This window comes from Lagopus muta, chromosome 25, assembly GCF_023343835.1.
Source record: "Lagopus muta isolate bLagMut1 chromosome 25, bLagMut1 primary, whole genome shotgun sequence".
In the NCBI taxonomy this organism is placed as follows: domain Eukaryota; kingdom Metazoa; phylum Chordata; class Aves; order Galliformes; family Phasianidae; genus Lagopus; species Lagopus muta.
The window spans coordinates 4188190-4201891 of NC_064457.1; the positions used below are offsets into that span (position 1 = coordinate 4188190).

Genomic DNA, 13702 nt, shown 5'->3' on the forward strand with positions numbered 1-13702 from the left:
CAGCCTCGAACCCGCAGCGTCTCTGTTTCCGTCCGTTCCACCTCCTTCCGCGCATGCGCAGCACCGCCCCATGGCGCTGTGCTGCGGTGTGAGGCGACAAGATGGCGGGGCGGGTAAGTGAGGGGGGGAGCCGGGGAATGGTTGTTTCTCGTCCTCCTGCCCAGCTGTGGGATGCTTCACCTCGTTATCTCCGGTTCTGTCCTGTCCCTTCTGCCCTTCGCTAGGCGTTGGGGTGAGATCTCGCAGCCTGAGGGGTAACCGAATGGTGCTGTGGTGTCCCTGTGGTTATGGGGAATGGAGATTTGGGGTTCTGTGGGGTCCTCGAGGAGTGCTGTGAGCCCTTCTCTGCGGGGTGAGGTGCTGCGGGGTTCCTTTTGGGTTATGGAGGAGTTTAGGGTCCCTTACGGGTGCTGTGGGAGCTCTTCTGCTCTGGGGATGTGGGGCAGTTTGCAGGGTTCTCTCAAGTGAGATTTGGGGCAGTTCTGTGGGGTTCCCTGAGATGGGGTATAAGGCAGGTCTGTGGGGTTCCCTGAGGTGGGATGTGGGGTAGTTCTGTAGGGTTCCCTGAGGCCCTGCTGGGATATGGGGCAGACCTGTGGGGTTCCTGCTGGCTCCTCATTCTTGTGAGTACTGAGAGCACTGAATGTGGGTCCAGATTATGTCATACTAAAACACACCTTAAGGACTGTGCAGTGGTTTTATCGTATACTTCCTAAAAAATAATAATAATAAAAAATCCTATTGGTAACTGCTTAGCTAAAATCAGCAGAAAGGCCTTAATGTGTAAAGGAACGTGGGTTGGCAGCAGGAGAATGAAGCAGAGGTCAGGTGGGCAGCCAACAGCACACTGTTCAGTGTCACATTGGATGCTGGTCTGTATAAATAAGGAGCAGCATGTGGGAGGATGGCGGTGTGTGATATCCCCATTACAACAGGTGAGCCTGATGCTGGAGCACTGATGCTCTCCCATGGTTAATGTTATTTAAAGATGCCTAAACGTGGAGAATGCATAGAGAGAGCTGCAGGTGGCTCGTGCAGAGATTTCTCTGCCCTGTTCCAGCCAGCATCAAGCTGTTGGTCCAGCACTGTGTTTCAGCTTGTACTGCACCAGAATAGAGAGCTGCATGGAGTGGTGCAGGAAGCAAAGCAGAGCTGTGTGGCTGCAGTTATGCAACAGCTGCAACTTGTATAACCCCACCATCATTTTCCTGCGTGCAGTTTGGGAATCAGGGACGTCAGTTAGGCATGAAATGCTGTTCCCGTCAGCACAGGATGGGAGGCAGTGGCCTGTTTGCTTCTCCTGTCTGTGGTTGGAAATGATTTTGGTTTCACTTGCAGAACTGTACTGTAACCCCTCCTGAAACACCAGTGACCTGAGCAGGAGATGCTCTGCAGATACCTGTTGAAATCAGCTATCAAATAGATTGAATGCAGAGTTGTAGGAGCTGCAGTGAGGGACAGGCTGTGGTCCCTCGCGTTACAGAACTGTGTGTTGATGCTGTGCTCCTTGCAGTGCATCAGAGGGCAGGTTTAGGTGGGACGCTTTGTCTGGGATTTGTGTTTTTGGTACATTCTAATTTCTCCTCCTTTCAGCTAACATGTGGCAATCGTTCTTCATAGGAGCAGGTGTCATCAGGCAACTGCAGAACCATTTGTCAATTTAGGTCTTTCTGCAGTGGTGCTTACGTTTTTTAGTGCTTCCAAAGAAATAGGGCTTTAGCCATGCTTTAGGGGAACCAGAGAAAACTAAATTGAAACGTCTTTGTCTGAGGTCACTTCTGCAGCTCCGTACCCGTTGTGCAGAATCATTGCAAATACATTTTGCTGCTGCTTACGGAACTTCTGCTCTACAGAAATCCACGATGGATTATTTGGAATAAAATTGTTGGCCGTCAGAGTGTGTTTGTGGGTGTGGGGTGCTTGGCCTTGTCATCTGTGATTGATTTGTTGCCTGGCTTTGTGCTGTAGGAGCAGCGTCCCCAAACCTTAATAGTTAAAAAGCAACGGGGAAATGTCAGTGCAATACTAAGAAGAATCTCTGTCCTTTATGGATGTGGAGGAGGACGTGACCATTGTGGGTAAGGAAAAGGCTGAGCCTTCTTTGGCAGTGCCTTCTTTGTCTGTCTTTAATGGTCAGACCAGCTATCCTCGAGGTTCTCTGCTCCCTGACTTGGATGTCTGGGACAGGGAGCAGAAAAAACCCCCCATGATCCAGGCAGGAACAGTTAGAGAGCTGCTGCTGCCACGGGTCCGTGGGGCTGGATGGGATCCACCCATGGGTGCTGAGGAGCGGGCATGTTGGTGCAGGTGGATGGTTGGAATGATGGTCTTAGGGGTTCCTTAATGATTCGGTGATTCTGACCACTCCCAACAACCTCAGAACCGGAGCGATTTCACTTCTTTTCTCACCACGGGCAGCTACTTCTAATTAAGAATTTCCCTGCTCTGCCTGGGGGATGCAGCGAGATCTTCCTATCCTGGGTCCTAGCAGGTCATTTAGGAGAGGATCCTGTTTGGGAGATTTGGCTTGGGAAGTGCCCTCAAATGTAGCTGGGGGTGAGTTCATGCTGTCATAACATCAGCTCTGCCTGAGCCTGCAGAAATCCAGTCCTGAGGAAGCAGCTAAATATACATTTTGCTGGAATGCCCATTGGGCAGGACAGGATTTTCAGTCAGATGAAATTATTGATGTCGCTCTGGCTAATGGAAAAGCCTTCTTAACAAATCCTGTCGCTGTGAGCTGCAGCCATCTGATGCTGCATCTCGTTTGAATCCGGGCAGGACTTCAGGCTCTCTGACCCTGCTGCAGTGCTGGAAAGCTCTTCCATGTGTCTGTAGGACAGATAGTTCAGAAGGGCTGAGCGTGAGCAGCACAGGAAGACAGAGCGCGCTGCTCTGCTCCCCTGGGATGCAATAAAGCAATGACCTGCTGCCACAAAATCTGGAGTAAGTTATGCCCTGAAGTCGTGTCATTTGCTTTCGCTGGTGAGGTTGGGTCTGGAACGTGGGCTGCTTATAATTGTGTGCAGCAGCCGTTGTCCTGGAATAATTAGTGCTGGTACAGCCCAGCAGGTGGGGGGAGCTGTGGGTAAGCAAGGGGTGGCAGCACCTCGAGCAAATTCCAAGTGAAGAGGGCGTTTTTAACCTCGTCCCTGTTGCCTTGAGTGTTTGTTCTAAACACGTAGTAAGAAATGTGCATCCAGGTGCTGTCCTCGTGTGCCTTTTAATCTGGCAAACGTCTCAGTCTTGGATCTGTGTTTCTAAAGACATCGCAAAGTAATGGATTGCAGTGCATCCGAGTTCCCAGAGCCACGTGCACCCAGTGAAACAGCTTTGGAGCAGCAAACTCCCTGCAGAGCTGAAAGTGTTGGGCCATAAACTTTGCAAACAAAGTGAGAGCAGTCACTGCCCTGCTCGGAGATCCGACCTCTCCTTGCTGAGTTTGGCACTTCCGTGGCAATAAAATGGCTTTTGTGGGGGAAATGGGAGTGATTTCTAGATTGTCTCAGCTCCTTATGGAGGTGTGTCCATGCCTTAGCAAAAAGGGGAATGCTAAGTCCTGAGATCCTAACTTTCCTCTCTTAACAGGAGAAGAAAGTTGCCATTTGTGAGCTTCTTGCAGAGGGAGAATGCAGCTCCCCACACCCAGAACCAGAGCGCCCAGCAGACTGAGGCCACATGGAGGAGACAGAAGGGCCTCCTGAGCTGCAACTCTGGAAACGTTATTGGTGTCCAGGAAAACCTTCAGCAAACTGTTAACTATTCAGTGATTCTTCTTCCTTTTTAATTTTAGAGATGCAGCATTTAAGGCTGAGTGTGGTAAATTTCCCTGGTAAATGTGTGCCTCAGAGGATCAGAAAATGGCTCACCTGCATACATTGCCTTGGCTGCGGGGGGATGCTGTCAGTTGGCATCTCTGCAGACTAAAAGTTTGCACTGAATTTTGTAAAATTTGAGTGCTGTATCTTATTTTTTTTTTTTTAAACTAAAGCTTTAGTTTTTGCTTGTTTGTTGGTTTTTATCTTTATAATTGCAATCTGCAGAGATTTGCAGCGACTCCTTAGGCTGCGTCTTCCATTAAGGGAGCTGCAGTCATTTGCCTTTACAGGTGCTCAGGGTATTTATCCAACCAAGACACGCTTTGTTCTGTGAGGTGTGATGGGTCACTAATGCTACCAGCACAGGGTGTTCATAGAAAGGTAAAAAGAAATCCCACCAGTTCTGACATTGAGGGATGTCTGCTCCCCTGCAGGCTGTGGTGGAAATGTGGCTGCTGCAGTGATTTCAAAATTGTTTTGTCAGGAAGGTGAGGCTGCTGTTCGTATCTGAAGCAACAGAGTGAATGTCGATGCGTTCTGATTTTGCTGAGGTGGTGAACAGCCCGCAGGGTGCTGCCAGCCTTGTCCTGGCCTCAGTGCTCACCCATGGGTTGTGTGAACACAGCCTGCTGCTCTGAGGGCAACTCGTCGTTACCTCAGCGAGGCAGGAGCAGGATGCCCCACGAAGGGTCGGTTGATGCTGTGTCTTCAAACATGCCGTTCTCTGATGTGGTTCAGGAGGAGGTGTGCAGTAGCTCTGGTGGCCTGGATTGCTGCTGGTGCAGCCGTGTGCGGTTTTGGTCACAGGGGAATGCTTTCTCTGCAGGCTTTCCTGGGCTGGAAGAGCTGACTTTGTCTCCTCCCAGGCCGTTGCTGACCCAGCTCTGCTCAGCTCGTCTTCCTGCATGCTGTGCTGCTGTTTGCCATCTGTGTGCAGCACTCTCCTGCTGTTTGTGCTTCCCGTGCTCGTTTATTTTCAGCATTTCCTCAGGTTCAGTTGCCGCTTGATCCATGGTGCAAACTGCACTGAATGCAGTGCTTCATGCATGTCTGCAGTGCAGAGAGCAAAACCTGCCTCAGCATTAGGAGCTGTTTGATAATCCTGGGTAGGGTTAGGAAATAAATGAGTGAAGCTGTTCCAAGTGAGGAGCATCTTTGCCATGCTGTGTGATGTCTTAGCTCCCATATCCAGCAGGCAGGTAGCAGTGTGCTATTGCGTACCACCAACGAATTTCCTGTGGGGTCTGGCTAATGAGGGACATGTTTTTCTTCAGCTTCCTCTGTCAGCAGCCTTACAGTTCACAAATATTACCCATCTTGTACTTGGTGCTCACCCTCGGTGCTATTTCTGCAGTACTGCAAAGATTTTTAGTATTCCTTTCCTTTCTAAGTGAGTGCAGTGCTTTGCTTTCGCCTTTTGTTAGGATGCTGGTCTTGAAATTCAGGGTGAGAAAGTGTGCTTTTATGTGTGGATGAGAATACCCAGACAGCATTGCTTTTTGGGCTGAGCTCTCCAAAATGCAGGGATGACTCAGTGTTGTATTGTATTGCAGGAAAGCAGGAATCCGTGGAACTTTGGAAAGAAAAAAACCTCTCTGATATTTAGAACATTATGGTGTTTTTTTTTTTTTGTTGTGGAGCTGTTTGTTCTTTTACTTTGCAAAATATGCCAGGATCATTGAGCATGGTGCTGGATTTTCACGTTTTGCATCAGTTCAGTAGTAAAGGAATGGAGACAGCGTTGCTGATGTCTCGTAAATCCGAGGGTGAGGTCCTGCACGTTTGTCTCTCATCATGACATTTATGTCTCCTTTCTCTCTTGGCAAACAGAGGGGCTGTTGGCATGGATGCAGATTTAGGAGCAGCACTGCAGTGCTGGAGCTGCATGATGGATTTCTTTTGCTCTAGGAAGGAGACACAGTCTGGAATGTGGAGTCACCTCCCCAGAGGTCCTCTGTCCTTGGAGTCTCGTCCTTGGGTAAATCAGGGCAACATCTGGAGGCACAGAGGGCTCCTTTTATTCCTTTAACCTACAGGAGCATTTGGAACCCCAGAGGTGGGCAGTGGGCTGGCTGGCACGGTGCTGCTGCACAGGGAGCTGCGTTTCCCCACAGCTCTGTCATGCTGTACAGCTTGCCAGAGCAGCGCTTTGTGCTGGGTTTGCAGTGCATCCCTTTATGTTCTGCATTTCCTTACAGCAAAGCTTGCACATTCCCAAAAGCACACAGAAATAACCCAGAGGAGCAGCGCTCACAGTTCGTGTAGGAAGCAGCGTGTCGGGAAGGATTAAAAATGCATCTGAGGACTCGTGCTGTAAAGAGGCTTAATCCAGGAGCTCATGTGTGGTTCTGTCCAGAAATATCCTACCTGCTGCACTGCTCTCAGAAATCTGAAGGAGAACTGATGAGCTGGTGAATGCTTTTTGGTTTGAAATGTGGTGAGCTTTACAGATGTGCTGTGCGTGTTGGGAGTCCACTGAAGTCCATTATTGCAAGAACATTTAATTAAATTTCTCACTACTCTTCAGATGTGGGTAGATAAAGCTGTTTTCAAGGCTGAAACCAGAATGTAGCTCTGTTGTCACATATGTCAAGGGCATCTAAGTGTTATAAAATGATGAATGAATCCATTTGCAAACAGCCATGGCTCTGGAGGGATTGCACTGTTACCCAAAATCTGCTCCAATCCACATGGAGATGAATTCACTGTGGTTCTTTTCTCAAATGGCTCAGAGTTCCTGGGTGTGATGGGCTGAGTGTTGATTGTGATGCTAACTCATGGGAAAGCATCCAGATAAGTGTGTATAAGAGAAACCCCACTTGGAATGGCCATTAGCAATGAGTTGACACTGACAAACGGTGGCTCTGGCTGCAAAACTGTGTCTGACAAAGAAAATAGTTGGGTTGGACTCTGAAAATAGCATCCTGCAGGATTGTATTTAGCTTGGCTCTGAATTAAAAGTTTCAGTCTGTGGCTGGCCATGGGGATCTCCTGCCTTCTACATCTTTTTCTCCATTCCTGGAGGCAGAGGTTTTGGATACAATCATCTTTGTTGAGTGGAAGAGCTTGGAGAAACCAATGGAGAAAGGGGCCATCAGTGACGATGGACTGTGCTCTCATGGGACCTAATTTCTAATGGGTTTACAGAAGTTATGAGACATAAAGGGAAAATATGGCTTTGTTTCATGTATTCTCCCATCTCTCCCTTTCACAGCCTATGCAAGCAGCGCGATGTCCCACTGATGAGCTGTCATTAACAAACTGTGCTGTGGTGAATGAGGCTGACTTCCCTTCTGGACAGTAAGTGTGTCTTTCAGCTTTTAACCAAAAAGGAGTTGTTTTCACAGCTTGGATACAGTAGGTTAATTAAAAGTTGTGTGTCCTTGGAGTCCAGAACTTTAGATGTGCTTTCTCAGAACTGGAGATACTCAAAAATGGTAATTTTTTTCTCAGAAGTATTTCCAGCTCAAGAGCTGCTGAAGTAATTATAAACACTTTTTAATGAAGGAACTCAGGCCTTTGTTTTTTTTTTTTTTTTTTTTTTGCTGTTGGTCCTGTTACATAATTGGGATGATTTTCAGCTAGATTGGTATCATTTAATTGTGTTATTGGGGGCACCTTCCCACTTTCACATCACACTGGAGAACTGAGCAGTGTCATCGTAAACCAGCTCTGCTTCTAGAGACTTTCGTGCACAAGAACAGCAGGGCAGGACAGCCAGAGTGTGGGCACAACAACTTGGGTACTTTAATTACAAGTCTGTGCAGGTGATGGAAGCTGAAGCTGGGCTTGATCTGGGAAAGACAAAACTTTTAAAAAATAATTTCATAAATGGAAAGCAGTGTTAAGAAATGATACTGAATCATATCCTTAGGGCTCAGATAAATTCTGCTGAGGATGGAGAATGAATGGCTCTGAAGGGGGGTGGAAGGGAGCAGTGTTTCAGGACTTGGCTCTTTTTGTGCTGCTGTCCCTCTGGAGGGCTCCTGCCCTGCACCTTCAGTGCCAAAGGAACATCAGAGCCCAAACCACTTCTTCTCTCCAGCCCCAAACCAGGAAAACATTTGGGATTGGGAGCAGGTGATGTTGTCTGCTTGGATGTGATCTCTTCCTTTCAGTCTGAGAACACTTCCATTGCTTTTGTTGAAATATACAGGCAGCAGTATTCTGGGACTTGCTTGAGAGCCACCTATTTGTAGGAATTGGGGCTTATGAAGCAGGCAGCATATGTTTGACTGTGAACAAATGCTATAAATTGTTTTGGGAAGTGTAAGGCTACAGTGTGAATGTCTCAGTATTCAGTTAGCACCGAAAGATGTAGTCATTCTGCTGCATTGCAGATGAACTGAGCGAGACCATCCCTATGATCTGCTGCAGCAATGTGCGTGCTGCCAGCAGTTCTGCTTTCTGTTGTCCAATTCATGATTGGCTGCAGGGATTTTTTTGGTAACTTTCACAGGTTTTAGCTTTAATGCTTACATTTGGTGCTTATGGTTTAGAGCTGGGACCTCAGCTGTAGATCAGTGTGATTGTTTAGCCCCAAGCTGCCACCATAGATCTTCCCATGCTTTATTTTCCATGTCCTGTGTGTTGGGGAAGCATGAATCGTGATTTTATGAAGCGTGAGTTCATGGGGTGCAGCCCATTGCTGTGGTCACGTTGTTGATTTGGTGACACTGTGATATGCTTCCATCCCATGGGTTTCTGATCTTTTGGCTTATCTGGGCAACGCTGAGTGGATAAATCTGTCTTGGGCTGCATATAAAATATATAATGCAGTTCATGTATCTGAGCAACAAAACTTAATTTTTTTATTAAAAAAAGAGGCCAACAAAACCCACAAAACTAGGGGGGTATTTGACCTTGTTTTTGTGAAACGAATGCATCAGGCTGGTTCTATAGAGGTAATTCTTAGTGAGTTCCCTACTCATCAGAGATTTTTGATGAAGTTTTACTCTTCTTGTGACTCATCCTTTGAGAATAGCTGCTCACAGTGTACGTACTGCCAAAAAGCAATGACGTGAGCAAGGCTTGTGGTCATTCTCTCAATTACGGCTTCCAACCTCGTTTCTCAATGACCCCGTGCCTCAGTTTGGGCTTCAGAGAGTCATTCTCAGGGTCCAGGGCCTCATTTTAAGGAACAGGCCTTTCTTTTTATGGCGCAAACAATCTCTTAAAGCTTTAAACTCTCTCTTAGTGTCTGGAAAGTGCACTTATAGGAACCACAGGCTCCACTTTACAGGCCACAGCCTTGTTATCAAGCACCAAACCCTTATTTTCAGAGCCTCGTGTCTATGCTTGGGATCTGAAGATAGTTTTATTACCTGCAGTCTAATTTTTCAGATCTGGAGTCTTATCTTAAGGCCCAAAGTGTTATTTTTAGGGACCAAAGCCTCCTCTTGGGTGTCCATGGCATTCTCCGACAGGATGAACTTTATTTTAGGGGCTTGAATTTAAAGCCCAGAGACTCCTTTAATGATTATCCCTTCAACCACCACCTTTGTGAAGGCTCAAAGCTTCATTTCAGTGCTCAAAGCCTCCTTTCTAGCACCCAAAGCCATTTGCCAGGAGCCAGAGTGTGATTATTTAGGGTCCAAAGACTCTTTTGGGAATCAAATGCTTATTTTAAGAGATCAAAGCACCACTTTGGGATGCAGCCCCTGAGCTGGAGAGTCCAAAGCCTGATTTTGGAAGATTCAAAGCCTCCTATCAAGGTCCAAACCACCCTCTGTAGAGCATAAGCCTCTTTTTTCACTGTGAAGCATACTAATAGTACTTTATGGCCCAAAGCCTCCTTCTGTAGGTCAGATGACAGTTGGACTTGATCTTAAGGTTTTTTTCCTATGTAAATCATTCTGTGATTGTGAAGCCAGAGAGAACTTTCTCTGTTAAGAGAGATCTGATAGAAGTCTAGTAAAGAGACATGATCAAATTTGAGTTGATTGCAGCACTATGTGTTGCACATGAAAATTTGCAGGTAGTGTATTTTTTTTTTTCCTCTTGGGACTAATTATTATTACCTTTTTTTGCTGCCTTATTAATGGGGAGACCATCCACCTTCCCACTCGTGTCATGCCAGTTTAGTTATGTGGGGAGCCCATGAAAAACATTGCTGAGCAATTTGCCTGGGTTTCCAGTCATCCACCAGAGGAGGATGTCCGTAACAGCGTGAGCAGATGCTTCCTGGATCCTTAATGTGCTCATGGTGTTCTTTGCAAAGACCAAAGGCCAGGATCTCCCTTTGTCCATCCATGTTGACTGCTCTCAGTTGTTTTCTTGTCCTTCAGTACATTTGGCTTCCAAGATTACTTGCTCCATCACCTTCCTAGGCCTAAGGTGAGGCCGAGCAGCCCTGTGGTTCCTTGGATCCTCCTTGAAGGCAGGATTAACGTCTACTAGCTTAGAGGAAGCAGGGCTCTAGATTTCTACTTTGGGCAGGAATAAATAAAGGGAAGGGTGGACATCTCTGCAGTGGGGTTTTAGGCAGCTCATGGATAATTTGGGGCCAGAACTGGTGAAGAATCAAACCACTTGTCCTCCTGGCAGAGGTAAGTGTTTAAAATGTTTCTATGTTATCTTCTATGTTATTCCTTCTGTGCTGTCAAGAGCTGATGCTCCTGGAAGGAAGCCTGCCCTGGATGTGTAAGCAGTGACTGGCAGCTTACACATCTGGTCATCTTGGCTGCACAGGCCATGCATTTCTTCTACTTCAGAGGGCTGTATGTTTTTTCTTGTATAGCTGAAGCTGCTGTGCATCCCCAGTGTAGCCAAAATAGACGTCTGTGTTCATTGTAGGGGAACTGAACCAGATGACCTTTCAGGGTCCCTTCCAACTCAGACGATTCTGTGTGCAGCACATCTGCTGTTCCAGTTCAGTAGTCCTATTTCTGGTCTACAGATCCTGAGCAAGTTCCAAGAGAATCTGTAGGTCGTGAGCTGACAGAAGGGGCAGCTGCAGTGTCCCTCTGATTTTTACTTCTTGGACTGAATTCCTTCTGCTTTACTGCAGTTCAATTTCTGAACAATATACTGAGATTCATTTGTATAATTTTTGTATCATCTGGGTATACTCTGTGTTGGAGCTGAAGGTTGCAGTTCTGATGTTACGTACTTGAGATGTGGAAGTGGTGCTGATTTATGCTTTTGTGGTTATGGTTTGGTTATGTCTACATTGTGCAATTCCTGAAGCAGAAAGCTGCTTGTGGGGGAATTTAAATAGCAGTTGTGTCCTGCAGTTGGGCTTTGAGATCATGTTATATTCACTGAAGGTGTTGGACACCTGGTGCCAGCATCATAGATTTGAAGTGCAGAATTCCTGTCAGAGCCCTCTTCATGGGATGACTTGGGTTAGAAGGGACATTGAAGACCACCTGGTTCAACATACGTCTCAAGTCCTCATTTTTTTTCTGTTACAGGTATAGGCAGACTTGTTTCTTTGTAATTCTCAAAGCCCTGGGAGCCATGCACGTGGGTATATGTTGGAGTAAAATCCTGTTCTCTCTTCTAGACATGTTGTTGTGAAGACTTCTCCCAATCACAAATACATCTTCACTCTGAGAACTCATCCCTCTGTTGTTCCTGGCAACATCGCCTTCAGCTTGCCGCAGGTATAAACCCTTTCAATAAAGAAACCATAAGCAACATCTCTTGTTGGTGGATTTGTAACATTCCCTGGTTTTCCTGTGTTTTAGAGTGTTTCTTTGTTGCTTTCAAAGTTCCTTGATTATTATGCTTATCATTAATATTTCTAGAGGAGATGTGCAATTAAATGCATAAAATAGATGTAACTATTAATTCTTTCTTAATTAAGTCAAGCTACTGCATGTTAAATGATGCTCGGAGTAAATAATGGATACAATTAACTTCTCAGTAGAAAAATGAGACTTCAGCTGACTTGCACAGAGAGTTCAATGCATAGAACTGCAACAGCTGAGCTCACTGATCTACTGCTTTCGTATTTGCCTACTGGTAACCAGTCAAGGAGCAGAGCCTGTGCTGCACACACGAGGCTTTTTCCCTCAAGATGACTTGGCATCCGAGCTACTTTTTGCTTTTTGACGTGTTGTTCGTATTTGTCTGAATGAGTGGGTGAGGAGAGTGTGAAGTTACTGCCTGTGCAGGTGAGACTGAAGCTGCCAAGGCTGAAAGCGAGTTATCTGTAGGAGATATTTGTACCTCCTGAAACTGCAGTCGCTGTTCAGTGGTCATTTCTGTAGATTGCAGCAGTTACTGTAGGTCTGGGGGAGCTCTTCTGATAGGGAATGAGGTAGGTGTGGTACTTCACATGAAGGTGGGTTTAGGGTAACTTTTTGCTGGAGAACTGCAGTGTCAGGGGAAAGGAAGGATGAGTAGTGGAAGCTGTGCAGAATGAGATTAAATGCGGAAACGTGGTTTGTTTTCACTTTCTTGGAAATACCAAGTACTTCCTGTTCTGAGCTTTCATTTCTAAAGCTTGATCCCTGTTATGCTGAGGGAATTCTTTCCTCATCTCTAATTTTAGTTTGGAGCCATAAAGATATTGATGAGGGAGTTCAGGGGGAAACTTTCATTTTTGAAAAAGGTCATTGCTTCTTCCAGGATAAAAAGCCAAACATAATTGACCACAGAGCAAAGCATTTAAGTGCAGTTTTACCAGAGCCCTGTGCAATGGTACTTATGTACTTCTGTGATTCACTCCTCTCTAAGGTTGAGATATTTAAGAGATGGTGAGTACTGCCTTGCCTGGAAAGCGGGCTGTAAATACACAGTAGCCAATCTGTGTCAGAAGAACTGCTCACTGGAAAAACACTGTTTTTGGAATTACTAAGCAATAACTTTTGGCATTATAAAGGTCATAGATTTTCACATCCCGTATTATTGAACCGTTTCTTATTTCTCATGCTGCACAAAACTTCATAAAGGAATTCAAAGGAAGTTGATGGGTTTGGAGAATTCCCTTCTTAGTAATTACCTGGACAAGTTTTAATTGCTTCAAGTTTTAGTATAACTTCAAGCACGTTGTAACAATTTCCTGCAACTATTGTCCACACGTAAGCTTTTGAAAATAATCAGGAAAAACTGTTCTTGCCCATTGCACTACTTGCTCTGTGAACAGTATTTGACCAAAAGGAGCAGAAGGGGGGGGGGAAAGAAACAACAAAAATCACCAAATATACACAGGTGGTAACTTTGGTGTCCGGGGCAATGGGGTGATTAGTAATATGTAGGAAGCTGGACAGAATCACTTCAGAAATCAGGGTTATTAATAGAACTGATTGACTTGCTGTTAACTGTGGGGTCTTCATCCAGTTCTGCCCTCTTTTTCTTAAAGTTCTCATGGTGGGGAGTTAGGAGCTGCTTTTCTAAGTAGATTTTGAGTAGACACGTTCTACTGAAGGACAGGCTTGCTTAAGTTTCTGTCTTATTTTTACAGAGAAAATGGGCTGGACTTTCCATAGGACAAGAGATAGACGGTAAGTCAGACAGCAGCATGGTGTGTAAGAAATGAGTTCGTGTTTCTGTGCTGAAGTGAAACTGAATTGGAGAATCCCACACCTTCAACACTTTGAGTAATATGGAACCCCCATTTCTGAGATGAACTGCTCTTGTGTTTGCTGTTTTCCTGTCTGCTAATGTTCTCAAAACCACTGGGATGTTTTGTCCACACGTGAGTGCGAACATTGAACAGGTGGTCTGTCCTTGTGGCTTTGGAGAACATGATTGTCATTGTCTGGGTGTCTCACTGTGTTCATTGCTCAGCTCTTGGACAACCATCTGTAGGAAATGGGAAATCTATAGCTTCTTGCTGTCCCTCCCCTTTTGAACAAGATCTTGCCCTGTTACACACTGTTTCTGCTCAGGGCTATAATGCCAATTTTGACAAGAGGTGAAGGGTTCTGCATTTT

The 13702-nt window shown here is 45.9% G+C and overlaps 1 protein-coding gene across 1 annotated transcript in view; it reads left to right on the forward strand.

Moving 5' to 3' along the window:
- The window catches only part of NSF (N-ethylmaleimide sensitive factor, vesicle fusing ATPase), a 55217-nt gene continuing 41515 nt past the window's right edge, over positions 1 to 13702 (forward strand). Inside the window, exons 1-4 of the mRNA XM_048927200.1 lie at positions 1 to 113; positions 7033 to 7118; positions 11326 to 11425; positions 13231 to 13270. Of these exons, the coding sequence (XP_048783157.1) occupies positions 102 to 113; positions 7033 to 7118; positions 11326 to 11425; positions 13231 to 13270 (238 nt within the window). The 5' untranslated portion in view covers positions 1 to 101. The remainder of the gene's footprint in view (positions 114 to 7032; positions 7119 to 11325; positions 11426 to 13230; positions 13271 to 13702) is intronic.